Raw genomic sequence first — 15,955 nt, 5'->3', positions numbered from 1 at the left:
GCCCCTCCCCTCCGTGCCCAGGCTCCTGCCCTCCTCCAGTGCCTTCCCCACAGGGATGCCCCCTCATTCTCCTCTCTGTGTAGCTCAGTTCACAATAAAAGTTACTAATCATTGCTGCTCAGTTTCCCTTCCCAGAGCCAGTTTTCTTCCGGAGATATTCTATTCTATGCATTGGAATTATTTATGAATAAATAGGATAATTTCTCTCATGGAAATTACTTGAACCCAAAGATGTGCATATTGATTTATTTTATTTTCATATGCCTATGAAAATGTGTCAGTAGACATTTGGGTTATTTCCCACTGATGGCATTTATGAATAATACTGCAATATATAAAAAGACATAAATATTGTACAGAAAACTACATCAAGCATAAATGTACAACTTAATGACTTTTATGAAGCAAATACTCCCACCAGCATCAGGAAACGGAACCTTCCCAGCATCCCAGAAGCTCCCCCGGAGCTCTGGATGTGCTCGGATTAGTCAAATGCATCAACGTTTTTCATTATGATCACTCTATTTGTGTCTTGCAGAGAAAAGCAGTAACCAACTGGAAGATGTTGGTAACTGCGACTATATTAAAATTGGAAACTTCTGTTTATAAAAAGACGCCACTAAGAGAGTGAAGAGGAAAGCCTCAAAGCGGAAGAAATTATCTGGAGTGCTTAGAACCATCAGAGGACATGTACGCGCTGTCCTGAGGGAACCCCTGGCATCACAGAGAAACAGACAGCCTGGTAGGAAAGAAATGGTCAAAACACGGAAAGAGGCATTTCACAAAGAGGAAAGCCAAATGGCCAGTTAACGTGCAGAAAACATGCTCAACTTCATCACCCACCTGGGAAGCACAAACCCAAACCACCGCGAGATACGTGAGCGGCTAAAATTAAAGAAAGACGGATGGGTTGGGCTCAGGGGTTCACACCTGTAATCCCAGCACTTTGGGAGGCTGAGGTGGGTGGATCATCTGAGGTCAGGAGTTCGAGACCAGTCTGGCCAACATGGTGAAACCTGGTCTCTACTAAAAATACAAAAATTAGGTGATCGTGGTGGCGCACACCTGTAATCCCAGGTATTCTGGAGGCTGAGGTGGAAGAGTGACTTGAACCCAGGAGGTGGAGGTTGCAGTGAGCCGAGATCGTGCCACTCCACTCCAGCCTAGGCAACAGAGGAAGACTCTGTCTAAAAAAAAAAAGAAAATTAGTTGGGCGTGGTGGCAGTTGCCTGTAATCCCAGCTACTTGGGAGGCTGAGGCAGAGGAGTCACTTGAACCCGGGAGATGGAGGTTGCAGTGAGTTGAGATCATGCCATCGAACTCCAGCCTGGGTGACAAGAGCAAAACTCCATTTAACAACAACAAAAAAAAGACTGACAGCAGGTGCGCTGGGGAGGAGGTGAAACGGTGGGAGCACATGCTGCTGGGGGGCAGCACAGCCACCTTGGAGGTCGGGCGAGGTGGAGGATCCGTGAACCTCATAATTCGACAGTCCCACCACTAAGAATCTGCCCAAGAGGAATGGGCACCAGGTGCCCCAAGCAGCATGCACAGGGGGGCTCGTAGCAGTGCTGCTGCTAAATGCCAAGATGGGAACCACCCAAGTGTTTGTCGACAGTACAATGGATGTGTGCACTGTGGTACGTGGTGCAACGGATGTCGGGCTGCAGTGAAAATCATAAGCACCTCAGTGAATCCCGAGGGCGGGGGCGATATTCAGCAGGAAAAAACGGCACAAAAGAGAGCATGGCCTAGTTCCATTCATAAAAAGTTCCAAGACTCAGGCGCCTGTTTAACAGATGAAGGCGCTAAAGGACAAACTCTTAGGTCATCAAAATGCACACAGGAGCTTGGAATTGATTGCTGGGTGTTGATCAGTCTGGGTGCTGGGTCCCAGCTGGGAAGGAAAGGGCCAGAAGGAGCCCCTGGGGGCTTCCAGGGGTCCGGACAAAGTGCTCCTTCTTGATATTTTATGGCTAAATTAATGGGTGATTGCTTTGTGAAAATTCATCAAGCTGTACTTTTTTTAAAAAAAATTTACTCGGCCGGGCGCTGTGGCTCACGCCTGTAATCCTAGCACTTTGGGAGGCCGAGGTGGGTGGATCACCTGAGGTCAGGAGTTCAAGACCAGCCTGGCCATCATGGCGAAACCCCATCTTTATTTAAAAAAAAAAATTTAATTAAAAAAAATTTACTTTTAATTGACTTTGGGCACTATTCCGTGCATTATATTTCACATTTAAGAAGTTTTTGTTTAAAGAAGTACTTTCTTTCCCATAGGTCATGAACAGCCATTACTTTTGATAAAAAGTCATCGCTGCTGCTTTGAACATCACGGATTTTCTCTGACTGCTTCGAAGGCATTTTTCTCTTTGGGTCTGGTGCTGTATAGTTTCACCGTGATGTGCTGAACTGGGGTTTAATGTTCTTCCTGTTGTGTGGACTTTGCTGGTCGTCGTGAATCGGCGGGTTGACGTAGCTTATCCACTGTGGGCCATTTTCAGATGCTGTTTCTACCGCAACTACTTCTGCCTCTTCTGTCGCCACAGCCTCCCTGGCCAGTCTTCCAGGGGCACATCTCCTGCCCTGGCTGCAAGCCGCCCCTGACCAGCCATGTGGAGCCTCCAGCTCAGCAGGTAGATGTAGAGCGGGGGTAGGGAGGAGGTTCCTGTCCCTTTTCTGTCTCTGAATAGTCCCCTCTCTGCCCAGTGCCTGTCAAGGGCTGGTCCTGTCATCCCAAGGTTGAGTGGGATGGAGCTCGCCTCAGTGGGCCCTGTGGTTTGGTGGGGTCAGAGACTTCCCCATCCTCTGGTGCCCCCATCCAACTGAGCTAGTCAACTGCACGCTCTGGGAGCAGGAAGAGCCAGGGAGCACATATTCCTGTCTCTGAAGCTCCTGTGGGACAGCTGAGCACATGCAATTAAGAAAGAATGTTAGCCAGAGCAATCAGGCAAGAAAAAGAAATAAAGGGTATTCAAATGGGGAAGGAGGAAGTCAAATTGTCTCTATTTGCAGACAACATGACTGTATATCTAGAAGACCCCATCATCTCAGCCCAAAATCTCCTGAAACTGATAAGTAATTCCAGCAAAGTCTCAGGATACAAAATCAATGTACAAAAATCACAAGCATTCCTATACACCAATAACAGATTTAAAGAGAGCCAAATCAAGAATGAACTGCCATTCACAATTGCTACAAAGAGAATAAAATACCCAGGAATACAACTAACAAGGAACGTAAAGGACCTCTTCAAGGAGAACTACAAGCCACTGCTCAACGAAATAAGAGAGGACACAAACAGATGGAGAAACATTCCATGTTCATGGTTAGGAAGAATCAATATCGTGAAAATGGCCATACTGCCCAAAGTAATTTACAGATTTAATGCTATCCCCATCAATCTACCAATAACCTTCTTCACAGAACTGGAAAAAACCACTTTAAACTTCATATGGAACCAAAAGAGAGCCTGCATAGCCAAGTCAATTCTAAGCAAAAAGAACAAAGCGAGAGGCATCACGCTACTAGACTTCAAACTATATTACAAGGCTGCAGTAATAAAAACAGCATGGTACTGGTACCAAAACAGAGATATAGACCAATGGAACAGAACAGAGGCCTCGGAGGCAAGACAACATATCTGCAACAATCCGATCTTTGACAAACCTGACAAAAACAAGCAATGGGGAAAGGATTCCCTGTTTAATAAATGGTGTTGGGAAAACTGGCTAGCCAGTTTTAGTGTGACACCTCACACTAAAATTAACTCCAGATGGATTAAAGACTTAAACATAAGACCTAACACCATAAAAACCCTGGAAGAAAATCTAGGCAAATCCACTCAGGACATAGGTGTAGGCAAGAACTTCATGACCAAAACACCAAAAGCATTGGCAACAAAAGCCAAAATAGACAAATGTGACCTAATCAAACTCCACAGCTTCTGCACAGCAAAAGAAACAGTCATTAGAGTGAATTGGCAACCAACAGAATGGGAAAAAAATTTTTGCAGTCTACCCATCTGACAAAGAGCTGATATCCAGAATTTACAAAGAACTAAAACAGATTTACAAGAAGAAAACAAACAAGCCCATTCAAAAGTGGGCAAAGGATATGAACAGACACTTTTCAAAAGAAGACATACACGAGGCCAACAAACATATGAAAAAATGCTCATCATCACTGGTCATTAGAGAAATGCAAATCAAAACCACATTGAGATACCATCTCACGCCCATTAGAATGGCGATCATCAAAAAATCTGGAGACAACAGATGCTGGAGAGGATATGGAGAAATAGGAACACTTTTGCACTGTTGGTGGGAGTGTAAATTAGTTCAACCATTGTGGAAGACAGTGTGGCAATTCCTCAAGGACCTAGAAATAGAAATTCCATTTGACCCAGCAATCCCATTACTGGGTATATATCCAAAGGATTATAAATCGTTCTACTATAAGGACACGTGCACATGAATGTTCACTGCAGCACAGTTTACAATAGCAAAGACCTGGAACCAACCCAGATGCCCATTGATGATAGACTGGACAGGGAAAATGTGGCACATATACACTATGGAATATTATGCAGCCATCAAAAACGATGAGTTCATGTCCTTTGTGGGACATGGATGAATCTGGAAACCATCATTCTCAGCAAACTGACATAAGAACAGAAAATCAAACACCGCATGTTCTCACTCATAAGCGGGTGTTAAACAATAAGAACACATGGACACAGGGAGGGGAGCACTACACACTGGGGTCTGTTGGGGGGAAATAGGGGAGGGACGGTGGGGGGTGGGGAGTTGGGGAGAGATAGCATGAGGAGAAATGCCAGATATAGGTGATGGGGAGGAAGGCAGCACATCACACTGCCATGTGTGTACCTATGCAACAATCTTGCATGTTCTTCACATGTACCCCAAAACCTAAAATGCAAAAAAAAAGAAAAGAAAACAGGACTAGTTAACAGTGTCAATTACTAGTAATTCATGGTATAATTAAACAAGAAAATAAAAAAAGAAAGAATGTTATGTGGTTTTCGATGTCTGGAGAAGATGCATCAAGCTCCCCCACCTGCTGGAATGAGTGGCTGCTTGGCAAGTGCAGGGGAGCCTGGAAAGCTCTGGGCCACTGTGGTCACAGGAAGGAGGTGGAGGGATGACCCTATGGCACCCCGTCCCCAATGCACACACATCTTACACATGCACAGTCACACACAGCACAGATACACACATACATGCAGTCACACACATGCACACACATGCACACACACCTATACACACATGCACAGTCTCACACACGTACAGCCACACGCATACACACAGCCACACACAGCACATATACACACATACATGAAGTCACATGCATGCACACATATACACACATGCACATAGTCCCACACATGCAGTCACACACACATATACACATATGCACAGTCACATGTATACACACATGTAAACAGTGCACACACACACAGTCACACACACAGTTACAAACATGTACATACAACACATACATGCATACACATGTACATACAACACATATACATGCATACACTTGCAGTCACACATACAGTCACACACAGCACATATACACACACAGGCACACAGTCACATGCACACACTTGTATACACAACACACACACACAACACATACTTGTATAGAGTCACATGCACACCACACACACAGCATATACACACATGCAGTAACACATGCAAACACATGCACACAGTCACAAAGCATATATACACAGGCACACAGTCAATACATACACACATGCACACACTTGAACACACAACGCACGCATGCACAGTCACACACATGCACACATAGCATATACACATGCAGTCACACACATGCACACACATACATACAACATATGTATGCATATAGTCCCACACATGCACAGTCGCCCACACAGCACATACATGCACAGAGTCACAGATATGCAGTCACGCACACATGCACCACATACACACAGTCACAGATGAAAGTATACACACACACTACACACACACGAACATGTGCACACAGTTACACACATGCACAGTCACATGAACACGCAACACACATGCACACAGTCTCTCACACACGTACACAGATGCACAATGAGGCTCAGCCTTTAGACTTCCCCTCCATTTGCCTCCTCAGTCCTGATTATTGATTGATTGATTGATTGATTGATTGAGACAGGGTCTCACTCTGTCCCCACAGGCCGGAGTGCAGTGATGCAATCATGGCAGTCTCCCGAAGCGCTGAGATTATAACCATGAGCCACTGCGCCCAGTCTCAACCCCTTTAAACTGGGCTGTCAGATTGGGGTCTTAAGGGCAGTGACTAGGGCAGCACAGGGAAAGGGGAGGGCAGGGAAAGTCCCCTGACTCCCAAAGATACAGAAAAGTATGGAGGCACATAAGGAGGACAGAGAGAGAGTGAGAGGGCGATTCATTCTTTCATTCTTACAATGTTTATTGAATGTCAGATGCTTGCCAGGTACTGTGCAAAACCACATAAAAATGAGGTGGGAGGAATGCAGTGGGCAGGGAGCGCCAGCAGGTCAGCGATGAGCACGGACAGGCAAAGACACAGACTTCGAAGCCGGAGCCCAGTGCCGGAGCCGCTGCCTGCTTGCCTGCCTGCTGAGGGTGAGAATGCACCTGCTGCGGCGGCCCCACCTCACCGTGGACGCCCGCCGTACGAGCTCCAGCCCTCTCCCGGTCCCCAGGTGTGGAAGCCGGGGGCCTCTGTAGCCCTGCGTTGCCCGGGGTTGGATACAAACATTCCAAGAGCTAGGGGTGGCTTTACTGGCTGGAAAGTGGTTATTCCATTTCCCCGCATGAACTCAGAAAGCTTCAGCCAGGCGCAGGCACATCCCAGGGAAAAGCTGGCTGAGGCCTTCCCCAGCGTAGGTGTGCCTCCTCCTGGCCCGGTCCCAGGCACACCAGCCCTGGCATCGAAGGCTTAAGGGAAATAGGCAGAGAAGGCACTTGCCCCTCTACTTTCTTCCCTCCCGGGCATAACGGGGAAGAAGCCTGGACACTGGGGTGGGCCTCAGCTGACCTCATGTCTCAGGACCCCGGTCTCCCCTACGTGGCCTGGGATCTAGAAGCCAGAACCCTCTTCCCAGGCCCTGCAGCCTCTGCCGTCATCTTCCAGCCCAGACTTGTCCAGGAAGCCTCTGGGTCTAATGGTGCAAGCATCCGAAGTGCCACAGCCAGGCTGCCACAGGCTTGGTGAGGCACGCAGCCGCCCTTGGCCCTTCTCCCACCACCCTCCGAGAGGCGCAGGGACAGCACTAGGCAGCTGGGCAGCAGTCTCACGGCCCGCCGCCTCCTGCCCTCCCATCCCACCACTGCCTGGGGTCAAGGGTCAGTGCCCAAGGGCCCCACATGGTCCCCACCCCGTATCCTCTCCTGACCCTGACCCCCATGCGCTCCTGTTTTGAGGTCACACACTCCCCTCCCCTCTTCTCTGAGCATTTCCCCCACTTCCGCCTGAGCGGCAGCCCAGGACTGAGGGCTGATGCTGGCCACCCTCCCTTCCTTTGCAGGTTTCTGGGTCAGAACTGTGACCGGAGTCTTGCTCACTGCACTCCTGCCACGGCTGTGCCCTGACCCCTGAGGCTGTCGCGTCTGCTGCTAGCTCCAGGGCCTCCCTTCCAAGGTACCCCACACCTCCAGCCCAGAAGGCTCTTCCCCTCCCTGCTTGTCTCAAAGTCAACGTCTCCCTGGTTCCCTGCTCTTGGTACACAGCCCTCTCTACCCACTGGGCTGTCCGAGTCAAGGCACAGGAACCCTTTGGGCTTCTCCCCCACCTTACCTCCCAAACCAGTCAGCCCCACCGCGCAGCTGCCAGATGCCTGCTGTCCGGCCTTCTGCCACTGGCCCCAGCCCTGGCTCAGCTCCCTCCACCTGCATCCGCCTCTGTCCACTGGGATCCCCTCCAGGTTGGCCTAGCTGCCCCAGAGGGCACCATCTTCCCAAAACACGAAGCACACGGCCATGCCCCTTCCCTGGGAAAGGCCGCCTGCCTTCCCGTTGTGCACCTGAGCTGCAGAATTTCCTGCGGTTTCCCAGACCAGCTGGGCCCCCAGGCCACCAGGCTCTGCACGGTGGCTGCCTCGGCTTATTCTCCATCTTCACCTCCCACCTCCTCCGTGCGCCTGGACGCCCTGAGCTCTTCCTAGTGCACACTCATCGCACTTGTCTTTAGGGCTGACTGGCACCCCCACCACTGGGCCCGAGCTCCCAGGGGCCAGAGCGCTTCCCTGCGTCCCGCGTCCCACATGGAGGACTGTACACGCTGCAGGCCGGCAGGGCACCGGCCTCGGCTTTTGAACGGCATCTTCAGTTGATTTTCACAGTGATTGTAGAAGTGAAAGGCCATTTTCCGATTTTACAGCTAAGGAGATGGGCACAAGAGAGGTAAAGGGGCCTGCCCAGGTCCCAGAGCCCTCCAGGAGGGACAGGAGTTGGCCAGGGGTCTGTCGTCACTGCCTGCTGCTTCCTTCTGAGTGAATCTGTGGTTTCCTCTGCTCTGATTTGGCCAACATGCATAGCTGAGGCTGTGCCCCACCCCTTTCCATCCCCCCAGAAGGCTGCCTGACCCTCTAAGGGACTCGAGTTTGGGGTACCTCCACCAAATGCCCCCCATTTACTGCTTGGCAAAGCTGTGATGGGGCAAACTGTCTCCTGCTGTCAGCTGTGACACAGAACCAGGGGCCCCGACCACCAGGCAGTCCCTGAAGGAAGCTCACAAAGCTTCCAGACTTTTCCAGCCCCTGCTGAGGACACGCAGTGGAAGGCTGGGCTGGAGCGGCATGGGTATTTCATTGAAAGTTCACAGATACAAGGGCTTTGAGCAGGGTCACAGCGTGGAGGAGGTGGGGTCAGGGAGCACAGAGTGTGTCCTCAGATGCTGGCAGCCCTCCCATCCTGGGACACTTTTGCCTAAGCCCTTCCTGCTGGGTATCAGGTCCATGGGGCCCCAGGAGCCTGGGAAGGGGCACATGAGGGCAGGGACAGAGCCACTGGAAGCTGGGGTGCAGCAGCGTGGGGAGAAGCCCCCAGTCCCCAGACACAGGCAGGGTGGAGGCCAGGAGGCAGAGGGGGTGGGCTGAGGGCCAAGCTCACTGCCTCCTTGCCGTACTCAGCTTCTGACAGCCTTCCTGCATGGTTCACAGCTCAAGGACCCAGGACTAGAATCCCTGCCCCACCCCCACTTCATGGGATCCTGAATTTAAGGGCCATGAAAATAAACACATCTCAGTGCTCGTGTCCACCAGTGGCCGTGCCTGGTGGCCCTTAGTAGTCGGTGAGGGGGTACCGCAGGAAGATGAAGATGAGGATGATGCAGGAGGCTGCCAGGGCAGAGCTGGTGATGTTGAACAGCCGGGCGGTCTTTGCATCCTCCACGGCTCCATTCAGGTCATTGAGAAGCTTCTTGTCTCGCACCTGAAGCCGGGAGGAGGAGAGGAAACAGGCGGTCAGCCAGGGAGCGGGGCCTCAGAGCAGCCAGGAGCCCAGCAGGGCCGGTGCTACAGCACACAGCAGTCTTGGTGCCTGGTTTCTGAGTGCTGACGAGTGAACTACGGTTCTGGAGGAACGTGTCCCTGCTCTGGGGTACTGTGCACTGATGAACTCAGGGCACGGGGGTGTCATGTCTGAAACCTACTCCCAACCTCAACTGGTCTATCAAATAGGGAAGATGTATTTATACAGAGAGAGAAGAGCAAATACGGTAAAATGTTAACATTTGGGACAGCTGGGTGAAGGATATGAAGAAATGTTTTGTTTTGTTGTTTTCTTTTTTGCAAGTCTTAAATGATTAAAATAAAAGAAGTTGGACTCAGAGAGAATATAGCTGGAAGACAGGGTGACACAAGTGTCTCCTAATTTGATTGTTTCTGCCTAGTTTAAAATTAACTGGGATGCCCTGAGAACGGGCATGTGCATTGGCAGAAGAGGCAGGGGTCCCTGGGGCCTTTGGGGAGGGATATTAAGGTGAAGGGAGGGGGCTGGAGCCCAGGAAGTCTTGGGGAGGCCGTGGACTGAGCTGGACTCATTTCCAAGATGCAACTGTCACTCGGGCTGAGTTATAGGACCTCCCTCCTCAGCACTCTTTCCTCCTGTCACATCCAGATATGTGTGTGAGTTTGCTGTAAGAAGAAACCAAGCTCTAGGATGAAGAAGGGAAGGAGAATGGAAAGAGAGAAATATAGGAAGGGGTAAGAAGTCTTTGCTTTAGTAGATTGGGGCTGGGTCGAAAAAAGAAGGTAGGCAGAGAGATACTGGGGCTAATGCCTGGATCCCTCAGCATGCAGGTTACACAGATGGACAGGAGACCTGGGGAGGAAGAGTGGAGGGACAGTGGATAGATGGGTGGTCAGGGTGATGGGTGCATAACAGAGTGGAAGAAGGGAAGCACGGGTGAGTTGGCCTGTGGGTGGATGGATGCAGGCAGATGAGTGGAACGAACCAAGGGAGAGGAGAGAAAAGGGATGAAGAGATGGATATGCAGCGGAGAATGGAGGGAGTGGGGAAGGGAAAGACAGAATGCAATTCAGCGGAGTGGAATGGCACGGGGTGGAGTGGAGCAAATGCAGTGAAGCAAAATAGTGTGCAGTGGAGTGGAGTGGAGTGAATAGATGAAGTGAAGTGGACGAAGTGAATGGAATGGGGTGGATGGAATGAATGGAGTGGAGTGGGTGGAGTGGAGTGGATGGAGTGGATGGATGGAGTGGAGTGGATGGAGTGGATGGGGTGGAACAAATGGAGTGGAGTGGGTGGAGTGAATGGAGTGGAGTGGATGGACTGGATGGAGTGAAGTGGGTGGAGTGGAGTGGATGGAGTGGAGTGGAAGAGTGGAGTGGAGTGGATGGAGTGGAGTGGGTGGAGTGGATGGAGTGGATGGAGTGAAGTGGGTGGAGTGGAATGGATGGAGTGGAGTGGAAGAGTGGAGTGGAGTGGATGGAGTGGATGGGGTGGAACGAATGGAGTGGAGTGGGTGGAGTGAATGGAGTGGAGTGGATGGACTGGATGGAGTGAAGTGGGTGGAGTGGAGTGAATGGAATGGATTGAATAGACAGAGTGAATAGTGGAGTGGATGGAATGGATAGACTGGAGTGGAGTGGATGGGGTGGAATGGATGGAGTAGGTTGGCTTGGATAGAGTGGAGTGAATGGAATGGATGGAGTGGATGGAGTAGACTGGATGGAATGGATGGAGTGGAGTGAGGCGGATGGAGTGCAGTGGATAGAGTAGGATGGCTTGGATGGAGTGGAGTCAATGCAATGGACAGAGTGAATGGAGTGGAGTGGATGGAGTGGAGTGAATGGAATCGACGGAGAGAATGGAGTAGAATGGATGGAATGTATGGGGTGGACAGAGTGGAGTGGATACAATGGATGGAGTGGATGGAATGGATGAAGTGGAGTGAATAGAATGGATGTATTGGATGACATGGAATGAAAGGAATCGAGAGAGTGAATGGAGTGGAGTGGATGGAATGGATGGAGTGGAAAAAAGGAATGGATGGAGTGGATGGAGTGGAGTGAATGGAATGGATGGAGTGGATGGAGTGGAGTGGTTGAATAGATGGAGTGGAGTCAATGGAGTGGAGCTGGAAGAAAAGTTGGAGGAAGAAGAGAAGGAAGGGAACAAGGGCAAATGGGCAAGTGGGTGACTTGGAAGATACATTGTACAGAACGTGCAACCAAAATGGAGAGATCAAAGATGGGAAGAAGCAGGACTTGAGGAATCAGGGTAGAGAAAGAGGCAGAAAGTCTATGCTCCAATGGGTCCTTATGCTAGTGGTTTTGGAGAAAACAGACATCTGCATTCAAATTTGTATTCCTTTCTAAGGGCTGAATATGTCACCCACGTATTTAGGTCTTATTTGATGGCTTTGTTAAAATAAAGTTGTATAACTTTCTCCAGAAAGAGCTATTACATCTTTTGTTAAATTTAATCTATTTATTTTGGCTTTTATTATAATGTAAAAGTATATTTCAAATGTCTAACTGATTTTGTATCCAGCTAAACTATCATACTGTATTAACTGACCACATGTTCTTTGTAATAAATCACATCTACAGCAAATACTGGTAGTTCTATTTCCTCCTTGCAGTCTATTCCTAGACAGCATAGCAGAGGTTAAAGCACAGATGCAGAAACACTTGACTGGATTTCAATCCTGATTCTGCGGGTCACAGACTGTGCAGCCTTAGGCAAGCTAACAACTCACTCTTCCCTTCCTCACTTCCTTATCCGTAACATGAAGATGACAACAGTGTTGCCTCCCAGGGTTGTGGAAAAGGCTTAATGAGTTGATGGATGTGAAGCTCCACTACAGTGCCTGGGCCAAAGTGAGCTCCTTTCATGAAGGCAAAGAAGATTCCAGAGCGATCCCAGATAGCAGCGATGATGACAAGCAGCTGAGTCATTCTTGACCTCAACGTACCAGGAAGGATACTGCTCATCTTACTATTAGAAATCTATGATTGCATTAAAATTTCCACAAGATAAACATTGTTTTCTTCTCTAATTCATTAGTAGGGTAGATTATATTCACTGATTTTCTTATACCAAGACAACTCTGAATTTCTAAAACAAACCTTTGGTCATGATTTCTTTGTTGGATATTTGGAATGATATGGCAGAGGGACGGTGAAATACACTTTTGAGTATCAAAAGTGGATGGAGTGGAGGGCAGGAGGCTGAGGCAGCTGAGGTACTGGGTGCCTAGGAATGGCAGGCAGAAGTAAAGATAGGGAGGAGGAGGACAGGGGAGTGACCCCATGATCCAGAAGCTGGGTGGATGGAGCTGAGGGGTTATACAGATGGAGGCTGGGTGTATGGGACAGAGAAATGGACATAGAAGCTTGTGATGGGTAGGGAGGAGGGCTGGACGGATATACGAATGTACATTGGAAGAGTGGAACAGGAGGGTAGCTGAATTTATGAATACGATGCTTCCTGAGGTACAATGGGGTTACAGTCCAATAAACCCATCATAAATTTAAAGCATTGTAAGCTGAAGGTGCATTTTCATATGATGCATTTTTCACAAGGCGGTAAGCTGAGGAGCATACTGAATGCCTATGGCTTTCCAGCCACTGTGAAGTTGAAAAATTGTACGTCAAACCATGAAAAGGCGGAAACCATCTGTATATGCTGGATGGGGGAACATGTGCATAGATGAACATATGAGTATATGTCCAAGTGGACAGATAGATATGCAAATACATCCTATATAGGTGGGGCAGCTGGGGAAGTGAGTAAGTGAATGGCTGCTGGGTGGGAGGGGATGTGTGGATATGAGAGAGCATGTTCAGTGGGCAGGACAGGCAAATAGGTGGATACACAAGAATGTGTGCCCATGTGTTTACGGTGGCTTGGACCAGGGCAGCGGCAGTGAAGGTGGCGAGACCTGACCAACTTCTGGACATGTGTTGAAGGTGGAGCTGACGGTGTTTGTTGGGATCAAGTTTGCATGTGATAAAAAGAAGGAAAATTCACGTGATTTGAATGAATGGACAGGTGGTTACAGGAATACAGGAATGGATGCCAGACTGGAGGGGCAGGTGCACAGAAGGGTTTCTGAATGCACACTGGACGGCTGGGACAGAGACAGGTAGATAAACGGATTTATTATGCGTGATGGATGGGTAGGACTGGTGGGTAAGTGGAAAGGAAGGAGAGTTGTTGATAAATAAATATAGTGTAGACCAATGGATGGTAGATAGATTCATTAATCATCAATCAATCACCAATCAATAGTTGCCTAGTGCCTGCTCTGCGTAACTGCTGCTCTGCGTCTTGCCTGTATCACAAGACATAAAACAGAGTCCCTGGCCTTACACAGCTTGCATTGAGGGGAGAAGGTACAGAAAATAAACACAATAAATAAGTAAAATAATGTAATATGCTCAATGTTCTAAAAAGAAACCCGAAGGGGCTACGGGGAACAGAGAGTGTGGTAGAAGTCTAGCTCACTGGCCAGGGAGATATTTGAGGAAAGACCAGAAGAATGTGACAGACTCGGCCATGTGTTCATTTCAGGGAGGCGTGTCCCAGGAACACAGAGCTGTCTATGGGGGACCCAGTGCTTCTGAGGACCAGCTGCAGAGTGGGGGGCAGCAGATCACAGAGAGAGAAGGGGGGGTCAGAGGAGACCAGCCAGGAGCGTGGCACAGGCTCTGTGGCACTTTCAGTCATTTGGAGCCAAAAAGATGAGCATGATCTGACGTATGTGAACGAGACGGTTCTAAGAGCAGATGGCAGAACAGGCGGAGAGACGTGAGCTGAACGGTCCGGGGGAGTGTGAGGGTGGCTTGGACCAGGGCAACAGCGGTGAAGGGGGTGAGACCTGGCCAGCGCCTGGACGTGCGCTGAAGGTAGAGCTGATGGTGTTTGCTGGGATCAGGTGTGGTGTGTGGTACAAAGCCTGGAACTTGACATGGTCTCAAGGTTTCAGGGTTTTGATCAACTCAACAGGGAGCTGTAGAAGGCTGCAAAAGGAAGACTCGCTTAGCAGTTCAATTTCTGACATGTCAAGTTAGGAACGCCTCTTAGACATAGCAGACATTCGCCTTAGCAATTTTTGTGAGTCTGGAGTTCAGAGATGAGGTCTAGGGCAGAGACAGAAATTTGAGAGGGATGAGCAGAAAGATGGTATTTAAAGCTGATACAGTTTGAATACATGTCCCCACAGAATCTCATGCTGAAGTGATCCTCTGGTGGAGGGAGACCTGGTGGGAGGTGTTTGGGTCATGTGTGTAGACCTCATGGCTTGATGCCGTCCTCGCCATAGTGAGTGAGTGCCTGAGAGCTGGTTGCTTAAAAAAGTGTGAGGCACCTGCCCCTTCTCTCTCCCTTGCTCCGACTCTCACCAGGTGAGATGCCTGCTCCCACTCTGCCCTCCGCCATGACTGGAAGCCTCCCAAGGCCTCCCCAGAAGCAGAGACTAGCACCATGCTGCCTGTACGGCCTGCCAAACCATGAGCCAATTAAACCTGTTTTCTCATAAATTACTCACTCTCAGGTATTTCTTTACAGCTGTGCAAGAACGGCCGACTACCAAAGCCATGAGACTGGATGGGACACCAAGGGGGTGAACGTGAAGGAAGGAGGGGATGGATGGCTGAGCCTTGGAGCCCCACAGTGTCAGAGGTTAGGGAGTCAAAAGCAATCAGGAAAGGGGCTGGAGGAGAGTAGGCAAAGAAGTAGGGAAGGCAAAGGGTGCGCAAGGGTGCTGGATGGCGGAAAGGGCCCAAAAGTACCAGAAGCAGAGGTGGGACATGGACGTGGGCAGCCATACAGGTGCAGGGCGACAGATGGTGCTGAGTGGGCAGAAGAGAGGGAGGAGGAGAGCGGGAGAGAGAACAGGCTGATGGCTGGGAATTGGGTGAAAGGGAAGAAAAGGGAAAATGAGTGGGAAAAGAAGAATGTGAGAAATGGAAGCATGAACAGTTAGAGACAGGATGGATGAAGGGAGGGAATAGAGAAAGTGACAGTGGACGGATTGTGCTGACAGATGGGGTGAGCTGAGGCATGCTGAGTAGGAAGGAGGCACTCCATGAATGGGTGAGTGTGACTTAGCTGGGGGAAGGGCGGGTAGACGGCTTGAAGGGTGAATAGATGGGTTGCTATATGAGGTCACAGGATGGAGGAATGATTGGGTCAACTGACAGGTAGGGTTGGGAAGGAAAGTGGGTAATTACTGAGAAAGTGAGGCTGGATGGATAGTTTAGTGGGTTGACACATAAGGTTGGTGCGGACAGGATGGGAGAGCAGGGGAAGGAGGGAGAAGCCTGAATGATCATGTGTGAAGACAGATGGATGGAAGGCTGGGTGGCTATTAGGAGCAGTTGAAGGGAACGTGGGAGGATGGATTGAGTATAGGTTTGAATGGAGGATGAACGGATGAGTGGATGGAGGATGGACAGATG

General features: G+C 49.6%; 1 protein-coding gene across 1 annotated transcript in view; it reads right to left on the bottom strand.

Annotated features, from left to right (window-relative positions):
• Nucleotides 1-6,449: 6,449 nt before the first annotated feature.
• IFITM10 (interferon induced transmembrane protein 10) overlaps nt 6,450-15,955 on the bottom strand; it is a 14,541-nt gene continuing 5,035 nt past the window's right edge. The window contains 1 exon segment of the mRNA XM_032268451.1: nt 6,450-9,458. Coding sequence (XP_032124342.1) covers nt 9,309-9,458 — 150 coding nt within the window. The 3' untranslated portion in view covers nt 6,450-9,308.

This window comes from Sapajus apella, unplaced genomic scaffold, assembly GCF_009761245.1.
Source record: "Sapajus apella isolate SASKATOON/1434 unplaced genomic scaffold, GSC_monkey_1.0 scaffold181, whole genome shotgun sequence".
In the NCBI taxonomy this organism is placed as follows: domain Eukaryota; kingdom Metazoa; phylum Chordata; class Mammalia; order Primates; family Cebidae; genus Sapajus; species Sapajus apella.
This window is presented reverse-complemented; position numbering and strand designations above follow the sequence as displayed.